The sequence below is a fragment of the Coturnix japonica genome, chromosome 17 (genome assembly GCF_054131305.1).
Source record: "Coturnix japonica strain WE chromosome 17, WE-NBRP24, whole genome shotgun sequence".
Lineage (NCBI taxonomy): Eukaryota > Metazoa > Chordata > Aves > Galliformes > Phasianidae > Coturnix > Coturnix japonica.
Window position 1 is genome coordinate 2,116,060 of NC_140679.1, and position 13,868 is coordinate 2,129,927.

Genomic DNA, 13,868 nt, shown 5'->3' on the forward strand with positions numbered 1-13,868 from the left:
ACCATGGAATAGAAATGGAAGCCCATTTATTTCAGGTTTATCTGTTCTCCCACGCCTCAAATAGGAACTAGCATGAATGCTCTCAGCAACCAGTTGTTGGTAAAAGGAGAACCAGATAAAACAGTCATTAAAGTAATCAATAAAAGATTCAATGTATCAATTGATCCCACTTAGCAAAGTGATTAACTGAATCCCCTTAACTGAAGTGTGTATGCCTAACTAATTACACTTGCTATCTTTCTGATGCTAACTCCATTTGTTGACACAAAGGGTAAGGTGGGCTTTAAACACTTTCTTCTTTATGTGTTAGGTATTAAGAGGAGATGACCTCAGCCAGTTCTCTGAAGAATCAGGGGTTGCTGAGAGTAGAAAACCATGCTTTATGCATAAAACCGAGCTACAAAACCTAATGTAGGCCAAGTATTCACAATATTAAGGGCTATATCACTGCCATATGGTAGAGTCAAAAGATGGTTTTCTGCTCTTAAATTTCTATGGTTTCCTGATTTTGAGGTCTTCATAATTGAGCTGTATTTGGCTGATCTCCAGCGTAGAGTGGAGCAATATCAAAAAGACACACAGATGAAGATCTGTCATTGTCTTCATTAGAAGAAATCTGAAAATTAGGAGTCCTAGCTGATAGTAAAGACTACCCAGAGGGATGGGATGACCATAGGGACTGTGCTGAGGATGCATTATAATGTGTGATAAACACTGTGAAGCAGTGTTGCTCCAGGAAATGGTCCAATACAACATAGAAGCAACTTTTAATGTCTTCCAGTCACAAGTTGTTCATATGTAATGTATATTTTACCCAATGTTTTCCAGTTCCAGAAGCAGAGGATGCCTTTATCAACAAGCAGAAGGTGCAGAAGGAGGTGAAGGCTGTACTGACTCAAAATGTCACGCTGAGCTGCAAGGTGGCCCAGGAGAAGACGGAGGTGAAGTGGTACAAGGAGGGGAAACTGATCACCTCGAGCAAGAAGTTCAGGGTGGAGTCAGAGGGCAAACAGTGTTGGCTGGTGGTGAGCCAGGTGGAGAAGAAAGATGCAGGGGAGTACAGCTGCGAGGCTGCTGGCCAGAATCTCACCTTCAAGATTGATGTCACAGGTGAGAGAAATTGTTTCGACTGTATTGAACCCCCCAACAAAGAAGGAGGGGAAAGTTAAGTGGTTTGACACATTCAACCCCAGCATTCAGTGATGTAGACGGTGCTTAAATTCTGTTTAATTTGTGTACATTCCTGTTTGCCTTCTGAAGCTATGAACACAGAGGACTTGGGTAGCCTCAGCTTAAGACAGGCTGAAAATAATTGGGGAATTTCCCTGGGGATCTCAAGTAGATGCAATGATAGCAAAATGAGAAGTCAATAATTACAGGGGAAATTAAAGAATATTAAAGATATCTTCAGGGCACAAGCACACCCCTGCAAATGCTTCTTCCTAAATAGTCTCAGAGACAGCATTTGGTCACAGTGCTAGAAGGCGGCACTGGTGGTTTCTATTAAATTAAAGAAACCTGCAACTAAAAAGGTTTTCCCGTATTTTCTTTTGTTTTCTTCTCTATAGCAGGTACAAAAGAAATGCTTAAAAATAGAAAGGCTTCAAGCTGGTGCTTTTCTTTCCAGAAATGGAGGAAGACAGGCGTTCATTTATTAGGAGAGTCTGATAAGAAAGTGGAAAAAGGCTTTTTACCAGGGTCTATAGCAACATAACAAAGGGCAATGGTTTCAAAAGTGAAGAGGGTAGACTCAGTTTGGACATGAGAAAAGTTCTTTATGATGAGGGTAGTGATACACTGGAACAGACTGTCCAGTGAAGGTTGTGGGTGACTCATCATTGGCGTGTCCAAGGCCAGGCTGGATGGGGACCCTGGGCAGCCTCATTTAGTGAATGATGTCCCTGACTACGGCAAGAGGTTGGACTGGATGATCTTTAAAGCTTCCTTCTATACCCAAACCGTTCTATGATTCCATAGGGGAAACCATTTTATTACTGCCTCTGAAAACTCAGGAGATATTAGAACTGTTTTCAGAAATAAGTAGGTGAGAAAAATACATTTCCTCACTATGACTTAATCACAAACAGAATTTAACCTTGACCCTCATCTGGCTTTTGCTGGCAAAGCAACTTACAGCTGTCAGCTTGTTTGGACAATTTAATGCCTGTCCCCTTGTACGAAACAGACTTTTCAATGACTGCGTATGCTGGTGTGCTGCTGGACAGTGGGGAAAGGGGTGTTGTTTTCTTTTTGAAGATTTTGGAACATGTTACTGGTGGAAATGAAAACAAGTTTAGGGCTATCTAAGCTGTTTTGGTCTGGCAGGGAGGAAGTTCTTCACTGGCAATTGATATAGTTCAGATGTTGGCATTCAGTTCATAGCACTGTCAGGAAATGTGAGTGGGAAAGCTGTCCTCAACGGTACAGACCAAAGACTAATTTGGGCATTTGGGGAAGGCTGTGTAGAAAAGATTCATGTCTTAAATGTGCCCATTTGCCTTCAATTCCAGAAGCAGAAGATGCTTTATCAACAAGGATAAGGCGCAGAAGGAGGTGAAGGCTGCACCAACAGAAAATGCCACGCTGAGCTGCACAGGTAAGACAGGTGTTGTCTGAAATACAGCAGAGAACAGTAAAGTAAAATCTAGTTTCTATTATACAGTGATCCAGGTGCAGTAGTCTGTGCTGAGGTTTTTCCCCTATACTTGATTGCCTGGGTTTGTAGCAAGTATTTGGTTTTAGTATGGCACAAAGACCTGTTTCAGTCTGTCTGTAGAATAATAATTACTGATATATGTACAATGGAAGCAATATTCAAGATATTATTCAAATCTCTCCTGTGCCTGAGATCCCAAACTGTAATTCTTGTTCACCGAAACATTTGACTAAGATAAGTATGTGCAGTGAGGCTGGAGTGCATGTTGTACGTGCAGCCTTTCATGGCAGGAGAAGCAGGAACTTCTCCTAGTAGTACACTGCCTTTTTACTATGCCTTTATGTTGGAGGCTGCATCTGGATAGGTGAGTCTGCTACTCACAGTAAGAGCCCTGGTAGAGCTGACTATTCCCAGAGCTCAAAGATAGATATCTGCAAATCACACGCAAAGAACAAAGGACTGCGTTGGTGAGCATATTTCCTTTGTGCCTTTGACAGTCACAGTTGTGGCAATGGTAGAGGCCATGAGGAGTCTGTTCAGGAAGCCAGGAGTACTGTTCTGGGTCATGAAAAGGCAGCCAGTGGTTTGACCATCGCATGTTTATGTGTTTTGATTTTTCACAGTGGGTCTTCAGTAAAAGGAACTCAGGTTTTGGTTGCCTGCAGGTCAGATGTTCTTTTGGGTTCAATATGTTTGCATAGTGACTTGCAACCATGGGACTGGTGTTCAAGGACCCTCTTGGTTCCTTCAGTTCCTAGGTTCTTTCTTGCCTAGATTTGACACTTTGTTTCAACAGAAGAGCTGATATTCTCTAGTGAAGGCTATTAGTTTGGGCACAAGTGGTAACCTAAACCTGTTCCAACCTGTACATACAAACCTGCAAGATGGTCTCATTTCAGTCCCTCAGTCAATACTTTTTCTTTTCTTCCCTCAGAGCCAAAACCTGTGTTTATAAACCAGGAGAAGGTGCAGAAAGAGGTGAGTGCTGCCCTGGCAGCAAGTGCCTCCCTCAGCTGTGAAGTAGCACAGGATACAACCGAAGTAAAATGGTACAAGGATGGAAGACTGCTTGCCTCCTCCAGAAAGTTCAAACTGGAATGTGTGGGCAAAACACGGCGTCTGGTTGTGGAGCAGCTGGAGAAGAAAGATGCTGGAGAATACATCTGCGAGGCTGCTGGCCAGAAGATGACCTTCAAGTTGGAAACAACTGGTGAGCATTCGCTTTGGGAGCACTAAGCAGCTGTTTATGTGGCTTAGAGGAAGACTGGCTGTCTTCTACCCTGTGGGCATGGAACAGCCACAATTCCCCCTGGAACAATATCAATGACCCACACCACTAATTGGATTCTCCTTTTTAATGTAGTGTTAGCGAGAAGAAAATGTGGCTGTGGAATATTTTTGACTAAGGAACTTCTACTTTAATTTTATATGCACTGAATTTCCCTCTAGAGTGTCTTTCTGAATATATAAGCAACCACGTGTGACTATGATCCTGATTTATATCTAGGTTCAGGCTTACTGTTTCAGTTAGGTTAGATGAATAGCTCCAGAGAAGATAGGGAAATACAGCAGTTCACTGATACCACGTGTCAGAAGAATGCAGCTCAGTGCTGGGCAGTTTGCTGCTTCATTCCCTCTTACAAGTTGCACCCAAGGCTGGAAAAGACCACTGAGATAGCTGAGTCCAACCCCTGCCCACCCTCACTGTACTTACTAACCACGTCCCCAGTGCCACATACCCGTGGCTCTTGAGCACCTCCAGTGACTGTGGTATATCAGCGTGGTTGCTTCAGTTGTGGGAGTTTTCAGACACTGACTGTTGTTCTAGCGAGGCAAGAAACCAAAACTGATGGAACAGTGTCTATACAGGAAGCAACTGGCTGTCCTGATGGCTGCCAACAGTTTTGCACAAGGTGTGTCATGCAAGCTTGCATGAGTCTGGTTTAAAAACTTGCTGTTCTGATGGAAGGAGAGGATGTTGGTACAGGATAACTGCGGGATTTGTGCTCTCCCGACATCCAGTTGCAATCACAGCTTATTGTTGCTATAGAAAACAGCTTCTCTGTAGACAAACTGAGTTAGTTCCATTAAGTGGCTGAAGCCCTAAGTGATCCAAGGTGAAGCATGATCCAAACTGGAATTTAGCTAATTGTAGTAGGAAATCCAAGCCTTAATGAGATGAGTTATTTAAAATATGAGTCCTCCATCTAAAACAGCATTGAACTCTTACCCTGGTTTATGATAGAAGTGAGAGTTTAACAGCAGAAGTCTGAAGTTATGCTCCATATTTCTCATCACTCAAGAGAATATTTGAATATATGAATTCCTTTGGCTATGTTAGAGCTCATAATGAGGTCAGCTGATGTTCTTTAAATGCTCGGAGTCTAGCAATGTGGGGAAGTGGACTGCTATTTGCTGTTGAGCTTTAGGCTAAGAAGCCTGATTTTAGAGGACCATGGACTTCCCCTTTCCCTTCCCCTCTCCTCCCCTTCTCCCTGGACTGATCCCGCATGGTTTGAGAATGATTTCAGAGCAAGGTAAATGAGGAATAGGCATGTGAAAACCTGTTGTTTAGTGCACTATAAAAGACACTTAGTCAAAAGACAAGTGTGTGTTCCAAGCTTAAGACTGCAGGAGATCCTAGAAACAACTCAGCTGCTCAAACCTGTAGTCTGGCTGAATATTTTATTGTCAGTTATGGTCAGGAGGAGATGCTTGAGTAAGACAAATAAAAGGTCATGGGTAAGTTGGTCCTTCTTGTGATATACTTCTAGGCTTTCATCAGGGAAAAGCTTAATTAGTCCAAATAATTATAGCAGAAACACCACACCAAGAACATGTGAGTGATATTTCAAATTTCTTGACGTGAAGGTAAACTTTACCTGTTTCTGCCATTCCCCAAACGTTTGTTTCATTATGACAAGAAGAACTTTGCAAAAGTAATTTATTTTTTTTTTTTCAGTCTTGTGTGCAACACAAAAAGGGGTAAAATCTAGGAGGCCACCTGAAATGTTTTTTCTATCTGGAAGGATCCATTTAAGAGCACCCATGGACCTGGTTATGAACAAGTTTTCTTCTTTTCAAAGGCTGTTGCTTAATTAGCAGATACTGTCTGTATTTGGGAGAGGAAGAGGGAAGTAACTTGTTTTGGAAGTCCTGTGTGGTTTCTCAGCTGAAAGGGTGGAGGGATTCTCCCGTCCCTGCTCCGGGGATGGCTCCAAGAATGGATTTGCAGACCAATGCATAAAGCAGGGTGGGAGGTGGCTCTCTTACAATCAGAAGTATGTGGTACGTCATCCTAACGGGTCCACCTATAATCTCTCATGCTACTGGGGCCCTGACGATCTGGCATGTTCTGGTTGTTGTTCTCGAAAGGAACCTTTAGCTGGGGTAGGAATAAACTGCAATGGTACAGCCAAGGCCCTTCCTAAGGACATATTTTTGATATGTGGGGATAGAGCTTGGCAAGGGATACCAAAGAATCCAGTTGGGGGGCCGTGTTATTTGGGAAAGCTGACATTGTTGGCTCCCAATCACACTGCAATGATAAGTGTTATGAAAAAGATCGATCGAGCTCGACGCCAGAAAAGGTCAATAAAAACATTGGACCAGGATTGTAGTGATGAGGTTCAGCTGTGGGGTCCCACAGCTAGAATCTTTGCATCCGTCTTAGCTCCGGGAGTAGCTTCAGCCCAGGCCCTAAGAGAAATTGAGAGATTGGCATGCTGGTCCGTGAAGCAAGCTAATGTCACCACAGCAGTCCTGTCGGAACTCCTGATGGACGTTAACAACATCAGACACGCTGTTCTTCAAAATAGAGCTGCAATTGACTTTCTGCTGCTTGCTCAAGGGCACGGGTGCAAGGACTTTGAAGGGATGTGTTGTTTCAATCTGAGCGACCACAGCGATTCGATACATAGGAAGTTGGAATGGATGCAAGAACACACGAAGAAGATCGCAATAGATGATGCATTCGGAAGCTGGTTGGAGGGACTGTTTGGTAATCTGGGCCCATGGCTTAAGCAGTTTCTCAAAGTATTAATCATAGGTATTTTATTCTTTTTAGCTTTAATGATTTGCTTACCTTGTTTGTTTCAGTGTGTCCAGGGTTGTTTACAGCGTATGATAGAAAGAATGTTTAACGAAAAAATGGAGTACCAACGGGTATATGATAAACTTTGAGAAGAAGAAGGAACTGTATAAACCCAAGATGCCTTGGATATAATCATTAGAAAACTACTGATGTTATTAGATATTGCACTACCTACCTCTGTAGCTTGTCTACCTCACTTTTTAGATAACTTATTAAGTTTAAATTATAGAGACTAACATTTTTATATTAGGATTAAGGATTAGCATTCGGGATGTAACGGGGCATACTTTATCGAGCATGGAGAGGGGGAAATGATGTATTAGGCGGCACGAACTCACGGGATGTAACGTGATAGGCCTCTCCGTGCTCGGTAATGTATATGTATGAGGCTGAAATTGGAGCCCTATATAAGGGTCTCACACGGTTCATTAAACGCCATTTTACAGCTCACCATATTGGTGTGATCAGCGTGTAACTTGGTCATGGGGCCGTCAGATGCACATTCTCAATGATGGACGTAGTTCTTTAGGTTACCTTACACAAGGCAACAGTCCTGATGCTATTCAAGCATTCAAGGCCAGGCTGGATGGGGCTTTGTGCAATCTGGTGTAGAGGGAAGCATCCCTGCCTAGAGCAGGGGGTTTGGAACTGGGTGATCTCAAAGGCCCCTTCCAACCTAAACCTTTCTCTGATTCCTTTTGTGATTCTATTTCTCAGCTGCTGGTGTGAGATCTCCAACCTGTCCCCATTGTCTTTCAGTGTGGCAGATGAAGCTGGTGAAAGGTCTGCAGCCCCTGGAATTCCCTGAGAAGGGAACTGTCACCTTTTCGGTGGAGGTGTCCCATGAGGATGTGGAAGGGACTTGGCAGAAGGACGGCGTGCGGCTGAAGCCTGCACCAAATATCACGATGGGTGTCCAGGGGAAGAAACATTCCTTGACACTTTCTTCTGTGACCCTTGAAGATGCAGGACTCATTTCCTTTAAAGCAGAAGGCATCAATTCATCAGGGAGGCTCACTGTGACAGGTATTGGTTGGTGCAAGGTGTCATTATCTGCTCCTGTCCCAGATTACTTGAACAGCAGAACCAGCTTCCCTTCCAGCTGCAAAGAATGTTTTGCACTGGGCCATTGCCACTAGAGTATCCCTCAAATATCAAGAGGATTGTTGGAACGTTATTGTCCCTAGCACAAGTAATGATAATGTGCTCAAAACAATAGGTTTTTTTTTTGCTAATTACAAGTTCTAGTAAGCATGGAGAGTAGGCCCTGCCTTTCATTATTCCTTATGCCAGATGCTCCTAGAGACCTCATTCCCAACTAAATCCACATCCTTCTTTCTCCTTCTCAGAATTGCCTGTGAAAATCAGCAAACCATTGGCAGACATTAGCGTCACTCAGAAGGACAAGGTCACATTTGAGTGTGAGCTGTGCAGGCCCAAGGTGGACGTCAAGTGGTTCAAGGTTTGGCATGTAATGGTATTTTCCTTTCTGACTTCTCTGGAAATGAATGAGAGCCTTTAATTTCACTTCCAAGGGATGCGAGTCTGAGCTTTTGCTTGATAGCTTTTGCATTGCTCTCTTTTCTTTGTGCTCTTTTACTTGCCCAGATCAGCACTCTTTGTTATTATGTCCTGAGTTCATTTATCAAGTTGAAATGGAAGTTTGTTTTGGGTTTCTTGTGAACTCCTGAGGTCATGCTGCACAAAATATTGTTGGTTGGAGCACAGTCTTGAGCTTCAACTCTAACACAGAAATTCTCAGCCAGGATTTTGTAGCCTTGTTGTGAACTGGGTTTTAGGGTGAAATCTGAGTTTTCTTTGCACCTGACAGTGTGAGAATTTGCTCTGGCACTTTGTGTACCTCCCCGGTGCTCAGCTGTTCCTTCCCATACTTGAGGATAACGTCATTTATTCAAGGTGATGTCCAAACGGGCTTGTTAACAGTCCTCCGCAGTGCTTTAAGCTGTCATAGGTCAGCCAGAATTTATGCAAGTTCTATAGCCATTCCTACATGTTGAAAACACTGCACTGTGCTTAAGCTTCAGCATATGTTCCAGTAAGCACAGTTCCATTAATTCTAGGGGAGTGGGTGAATTAAGCATAGATCTGAAGGCTCCCTTTGCTCAGTGCAGAGATGGAAGGACTCATGGAGATCTGACTTGATATTTTCCTTTCTAGGATGGGAAGGAGCTCCATCAAAGTAAAAGAAGTGGGCATTACTTCCCAGGGAAATAAGGGAAGTCTTATTATTCACTAGTGTGAATTTGAAGATCAGGGAACATACACGTGCCAAGCAGCTGAAGACAAGACATCAGCTACCCTAAAGGTTCATGGTATGTTTAACTGAAAGAGCAAATAAATCCTATTGTGGTATTTTGCACCACAGGAAGAAATGCTTCATGGGCAGTTTGGGCACTTCTTGGTTAGTCCTTTTGGATACCTTTCTCTTTCTTCTTTATGCTCAAGACATATTTTCCCTCCATGTGTTGCACTGGTTAAGCCCCAGTTTGTAGGTCATCATTGGGCTCTGAAGCATCAGAATGGTTACTGAACACACAGGTCTGCAGTGCCCTGGTAGATGCCACCTTCCCAAGGGACGTCTGAAAGGATGCTTTTTTTCTGATTTCCTACTAGTTGCTGTCCTCATGTGGCCACTTGGGTTCAGTGTTAGCATGAACATGAACATCTGTCCTGTCCCATGACTTTGGTGAACTCTCATTTTCTCTCTCAGTCTGCAACCAGGTTGGGTTGCTGTTTCAGTACTGGAAATGACATGAGAGAACAGGCAGTGATGCTGTGAAACCAGATGGATGATGCTCAGCCTGGCCATGTGCCTCAGAGCTCTTTGCTCAAGGAAGCCAAGTGTAGTTGTGGCTTTGCTCTCAAGAGCACAGTTTGGTAGGGATGAGTTGGTGGTTGGACTAGATGACCTTAGTGGTCCTTTCCAGCCTTAGTGACTCTGTGGTTCTCTGCTTCAGGAAAGAGCTACTCGCTGACTTACACACGTGTCCAAGTCAAGGATGCAGCAGAAATCAAATCTGTAGCAGAAAAGGCAGAATCTTGTGAATCTTGTGCCCATCTTACAGTTAAAGGTAATTATGCTTCTGATGACGATTTTGATTAAATTATGTTATAAACGAGCTAACATCCTTTGCTTTAATGTCAAGGAAGTTAAACACCACCAGGACCTTTCACAGAAATAAAAACTCCTACCTACCTACCTTTCTGCCCACAAAATATCCAGCTTCTCTTTTGGAATTTACTTTTGCTAAGTAAAACAGATTATTTTCTTAGGAGGTTGATTTTCTACGTTTAGACTTCAGATTTGTGTTTGAATGTTGAGGGATAAAAAACATAGCTTGACTTTTTCTTCATTTTCTCTTGCTGTTTGAAAAGAACACAGGGTTTTTGTGTTTTTTTTTTTTAATATATACAATGTTAGGGTATATATATGATGTTAAGTGTGATAAAGAAAAGGGAGACATTTGAGTTAGCACACTACTCAAGAGTTCAGTCCCCAGCTTTGCCACTGTTACAATTATAAGGGCAAGAACTTCCTGGAAAATGAATTTCTCCTAAGTAGAGTCATTACATTTGAGCTACAGAGACCTTTCCTAGGTGAAAACTTGTTGTTCAGAGCTAAGTTGCTGTATTTAACCAAAGTAATTATCAATGTCCGTGTTTCATTGAACCTCTATTCCATTTCGTAATGCGAGGAGTTGTATATTGGGATGGGAAGGTCATGGTTTGATTTAGATGTTGGACTGGGAATCAGAAGATCTGGGCTCTTTTCAGATTGTCAATCTTATTGTCTGACTTCTTAACAACATTCCTTTCTGTATATTATTTTTTAATGATGTTTTAAGGCATTTTGAGCTGATAGGTGTAGTGTTCATGTGCAGTAATGCTTACGTGAGTAAGTAGGGTGATAATGTAAGGGTTTTTTACATTCCTTCTAAATCTTTCTCTCCTGCTAACTTTATAAATGTATAATGTTCACTGAGAAGATTACACAAAGATCATCTAGTCCAACCATTCTACCACATCCCAGTATGGTTTATAGTAACAGTGGTAACAGTTCACCTTGTTTCCCCACAGCCTGCAATGTAGAAGTAATGAAGCACCTGCAGGATGTAGAAATTGAAGAAGAGAGCTCTGCTGTCTTCTCCTGCGAGCTGTCCCATGATGACGAGGACATGGAATGGTTCCTGAATGGCAACCTCCTTTACACCAACAATTACAATGACATCAAGAACGTTGGCAATTGCTGCACACTGACAATGAAGCAGGTTAAGCCTGAGGATGCTGGCACAGTGACAGTGAAGTCAGACAAGGTATCAGAAAGTGCACCTGAAGGTGATAGGTGGGTCTGATCACACCCCTCCTGGATGTAAGAGATGCTAAGGAGCTCCAGTTCTTTCTATTGTGCAGCAGTCCTGCTTCTAAAGCTCACCTCTCTGGGGTGACAAGTCATCAGAGGCTTTCTTCCAGTGGAAGGTTCCATTGCAGCAGATACCAACGAAGGAGGATGGTTTTGGTGTCCTGCCAAAGCATTCCATTGCTTTTTATCATCATTTTATTTAGCACAAGGAGAGTTACAAGAGCAGTTTCTTTTACTGCTTCAGTAACATGCAGTGTCAATGCTGTTGTCTCCAAGGATTTATGACTGCAGGGAGAGATCATTCAGTGTGTGTTTTGCCTCTGGGATGACTAATGACCAGGCTGTGAGCAACCTGATCTAGCTGTGAATGTCCCTTTTTATTGCAGGGGAGCTGGGCTAGATGGCCTTGAAGGGTCTCTTCCAATTCTAAGGGTACTGTGATTCTAATCTGCTCTCCCCAGCAATTAAGCTCTTTTACTCTATGCGCTCAGAGTTTGAAGGATTTCCTCTTTCTCCTTTCTTTTGCATTTGGTGGAAGTTTTTTCCCCAGTATAAACATCTGATGTGTGAAATAGAAGAGAGATAAAAGGAGTCAATAAAACAGGAAAAGCAAAAGTGTTCAGCAGCTTATCCTCTTAATCCTGTGGCCTGCTGTATGAGCTCTGCTCCATGTGAGGGCAATGCCAGCTCTCCAGCTTTAGAAGAGCTGCATCCCAATTACTTCATATGATATCAGTCCCACCCACGGCAATGCAGGCTGTCCCTCCTGTTCCCAGTATTCTCCTACTGATTAGTTCAGAATTCCATAAAGTGCATTCAGTCAACAGACATGAAACCACTTTAGGTTCTATATTGGTGTCGTCAGTGCTGGTAAAGATTTATTTATCCCTCTTTAAAAATCTGAAAGCAACTAGAAATGTCTCAACTTCTGTATCACATTGTTCTGTTTTGCCCTTTTAATTGCAGAGAAGCCTGCTGTTTTCATGAAGCCCTTGGATGATGTTTTTGGTGAGGAGCGGGGTGTGATTAAATTGGAATGCGAAGTCTCTAAAGAGAAGGTCAAACCAGTGTGGAAAAAGGACGGTGTTGTGCTCCCTTCTGGCAACAAGTATGAGCTGGTACAGTCTGGGAAGACCCTATGTCCCCTTATCCATGACCTCGAGATGTCAGATGCAGGTTTCTATACCTGTGATATTGGCACTGATGTTGCCAAGTCAAAGGTCGGCATTCAGGGTAAGTACTGTGGAAAGTAAAGGAGTGCTAAAAGCACATTCAGTGTGGTCACTATGTCTTACACCTATTCCCCCATGAGCCTTAATAGTTTCTACAATAGAAGTGTATTACTGCAATTTAGCGCAGTGATGTCTGGAAAATTCCCATTGCTTTTGATGTAAATGTATCTCATTTTGCCATGAAAATCACCAAACACATCAAGAATGTCCTGGAAATGTTTCCTTTCTAAACATCGTTAAAATGGAGAAATGGTTTGAACACCAGTAGGGGTAGGATGGTAACAAATTAGCTAATAGAAACAGTTAATTTCTTGTCATAGGCAAAACCCTTTTTCTCACACAGCATCCTAGAGTTGTCCTCTCTGTTAGGTTTTTCCCTCTGTAGCTCATTGAATCTTCATTCTGCTCCATGGACTGAGCTGCTCGCCTTGTAGTTCTTCCAGAGCAAAGCCAAGAGATTCACGTCTCTTTTTTTTTATAGCTTTCTGGTAATTCTGAGTGGAGAATGTCTTAGAGAATACATCAGTAAGGAATGCAGCCATGTTCTGCAAATCCTGAGTTAAAACACCAGTACTGCTACTCACATATGTCACAAATGCCTTTTCTCCATATAAACCTCATACTAACCTATCTCTTACCTTCCAGAGCTGAATAGTGGCATTACCAAACGGCTGAAAAACACTGAAATCCAGGAGGGAGAAGATTGTACTTTTGAATGCATTCTGTCCCATGAAAGCATTGATGAGTTCAAGTGGACACTGAATGGAAGCAGAGTGGAAAGTGGTGGGCGATTTAAAGCTTCTAACGTGAGTCAGAAATATACTCTCATTATCAAAAGTGTGACTCCTACTGATGCTGGGGAAGTCGTTTTTTACTGCCCGTGGTCTAACCTCCAAAGCCTCTCTGTCTGTGAAAGGTAATGAGATGGGAGAGATTCTGGGGTCTGATTCCTTCAACTGTCTTCTGATAAGATTGTCGTGAGAGCTAACTCATAATATGGTTAAAGTGAATAGCAACCTTCTACTTGAACCTCGAAGCACTGAGAATTTCTCTTAAAAATAAGTAAAAGGAGGAAACATTTTACACAAATATGAGAACTACCCAAAGCACTGGGGTAGTGTTGGAAATGGGCATCTCACTACAGCTTGTTCCATTAACAGTAAATCAGGAATGATCTGTTGAGGGAACTGTGGGAGCAAATATCCTCTAAGTATAAGCTGAAGGGATGGCCTTCACATCATCTAGCTGTACAACAAATTCCTATCTAGAGCATGTGCATCTGAGAGCATCATCTGAGGCTCCCAGTGTGATGAGTGGAGAGAAGAAAGAGGCAGTTTTCAGACATGGTTCATCATCCTCAATTGGGTAGATTTAAGAGAGAATAAATGCTGCCTGGAATTCTATTGTCTGTACTTTGCAGATTACTGCTGGCTGTAGGATGGCGTCTGTTGCAAGTGCCTCTCTAACTTATCTCCAGCATGTAGATGCATGTATTTTGAGAGAGGC

General features: G+C 42.7%; 2 protein-coding genes across 2 annotated transcripts; both read left to right on the forward strand.

The window, feature by feature from the left end:
- The first annotated feature begins 454 nt into the window (after positions 1-454).
- Positions 455-9,168, forward strand: LOC146757993 (obscurin-like protein 1). The gene is made up of 5 exons (XM_085518635.1): positions 455-473; positions 3,591-3,866; positions 7,509-7,775; positions 8,099-8,211; positions 8,928-9,168. The coding sequence occupies exons 1-5, from the start codon at positions 455-457 to the stop codon at positions 8,982-8,984; spliced, it is 732 nt and encodes a 243-aa protein (XP_085374761.1). The 3' UTR covers positions 8,985-9,168.
- A 121-nt stretch (positions 9,169-9,289) lies between these two features.
- On the forward strand, positions 9,290-13,215 carry LOC146757994 (immunoglobulin superfamily member 22-like). The gene is made up of 4 exons (XM_085518636.1): positions 9,290-9,308; positions 12,097-12,363; positions 13,008-13,168; positions 13,201-13,215. Exons 1-4 carry the CDS (start codon positions 9,290-9,292, stop codon positions 13,213-13,215), a joined length of 462 nt encoding a protein of 153 aa, XP_085374762.1.
- The last annotated feature ends 653 nt before the right edge of the window (positions 13,216-13,868 follow it).

Bases quoted from the DNA above. Each gene is read 5' to 3' on its own strand.
- LOC146757994 (XM_085518636.1), top strand. The intron at 12,364-13,007 runs GTAAGTACTGTG...CTTACCTTCCAG, and splicing joins GTCAAAGGTCGGCATTCAGG to AGCTGAATAGTGGCATTACC.
- LOC146757993 (XM_085518635.1), top strand. The intron at 3,867-7,508 runs GTGAGCATTCGC...ATTGTCTTTCAG, and splicing joins CTTCAAGTTGGAAACAACTG to TGTGGCAGATGAAGCTGGTG. The intron at 7,776-8,098 runs GTATTGGTTGGT...TCTCCTTCTCAG, and splicing joins AGGGAGGCTCACTGTGACAG to AATTGCCTGTGAAAATCAGC.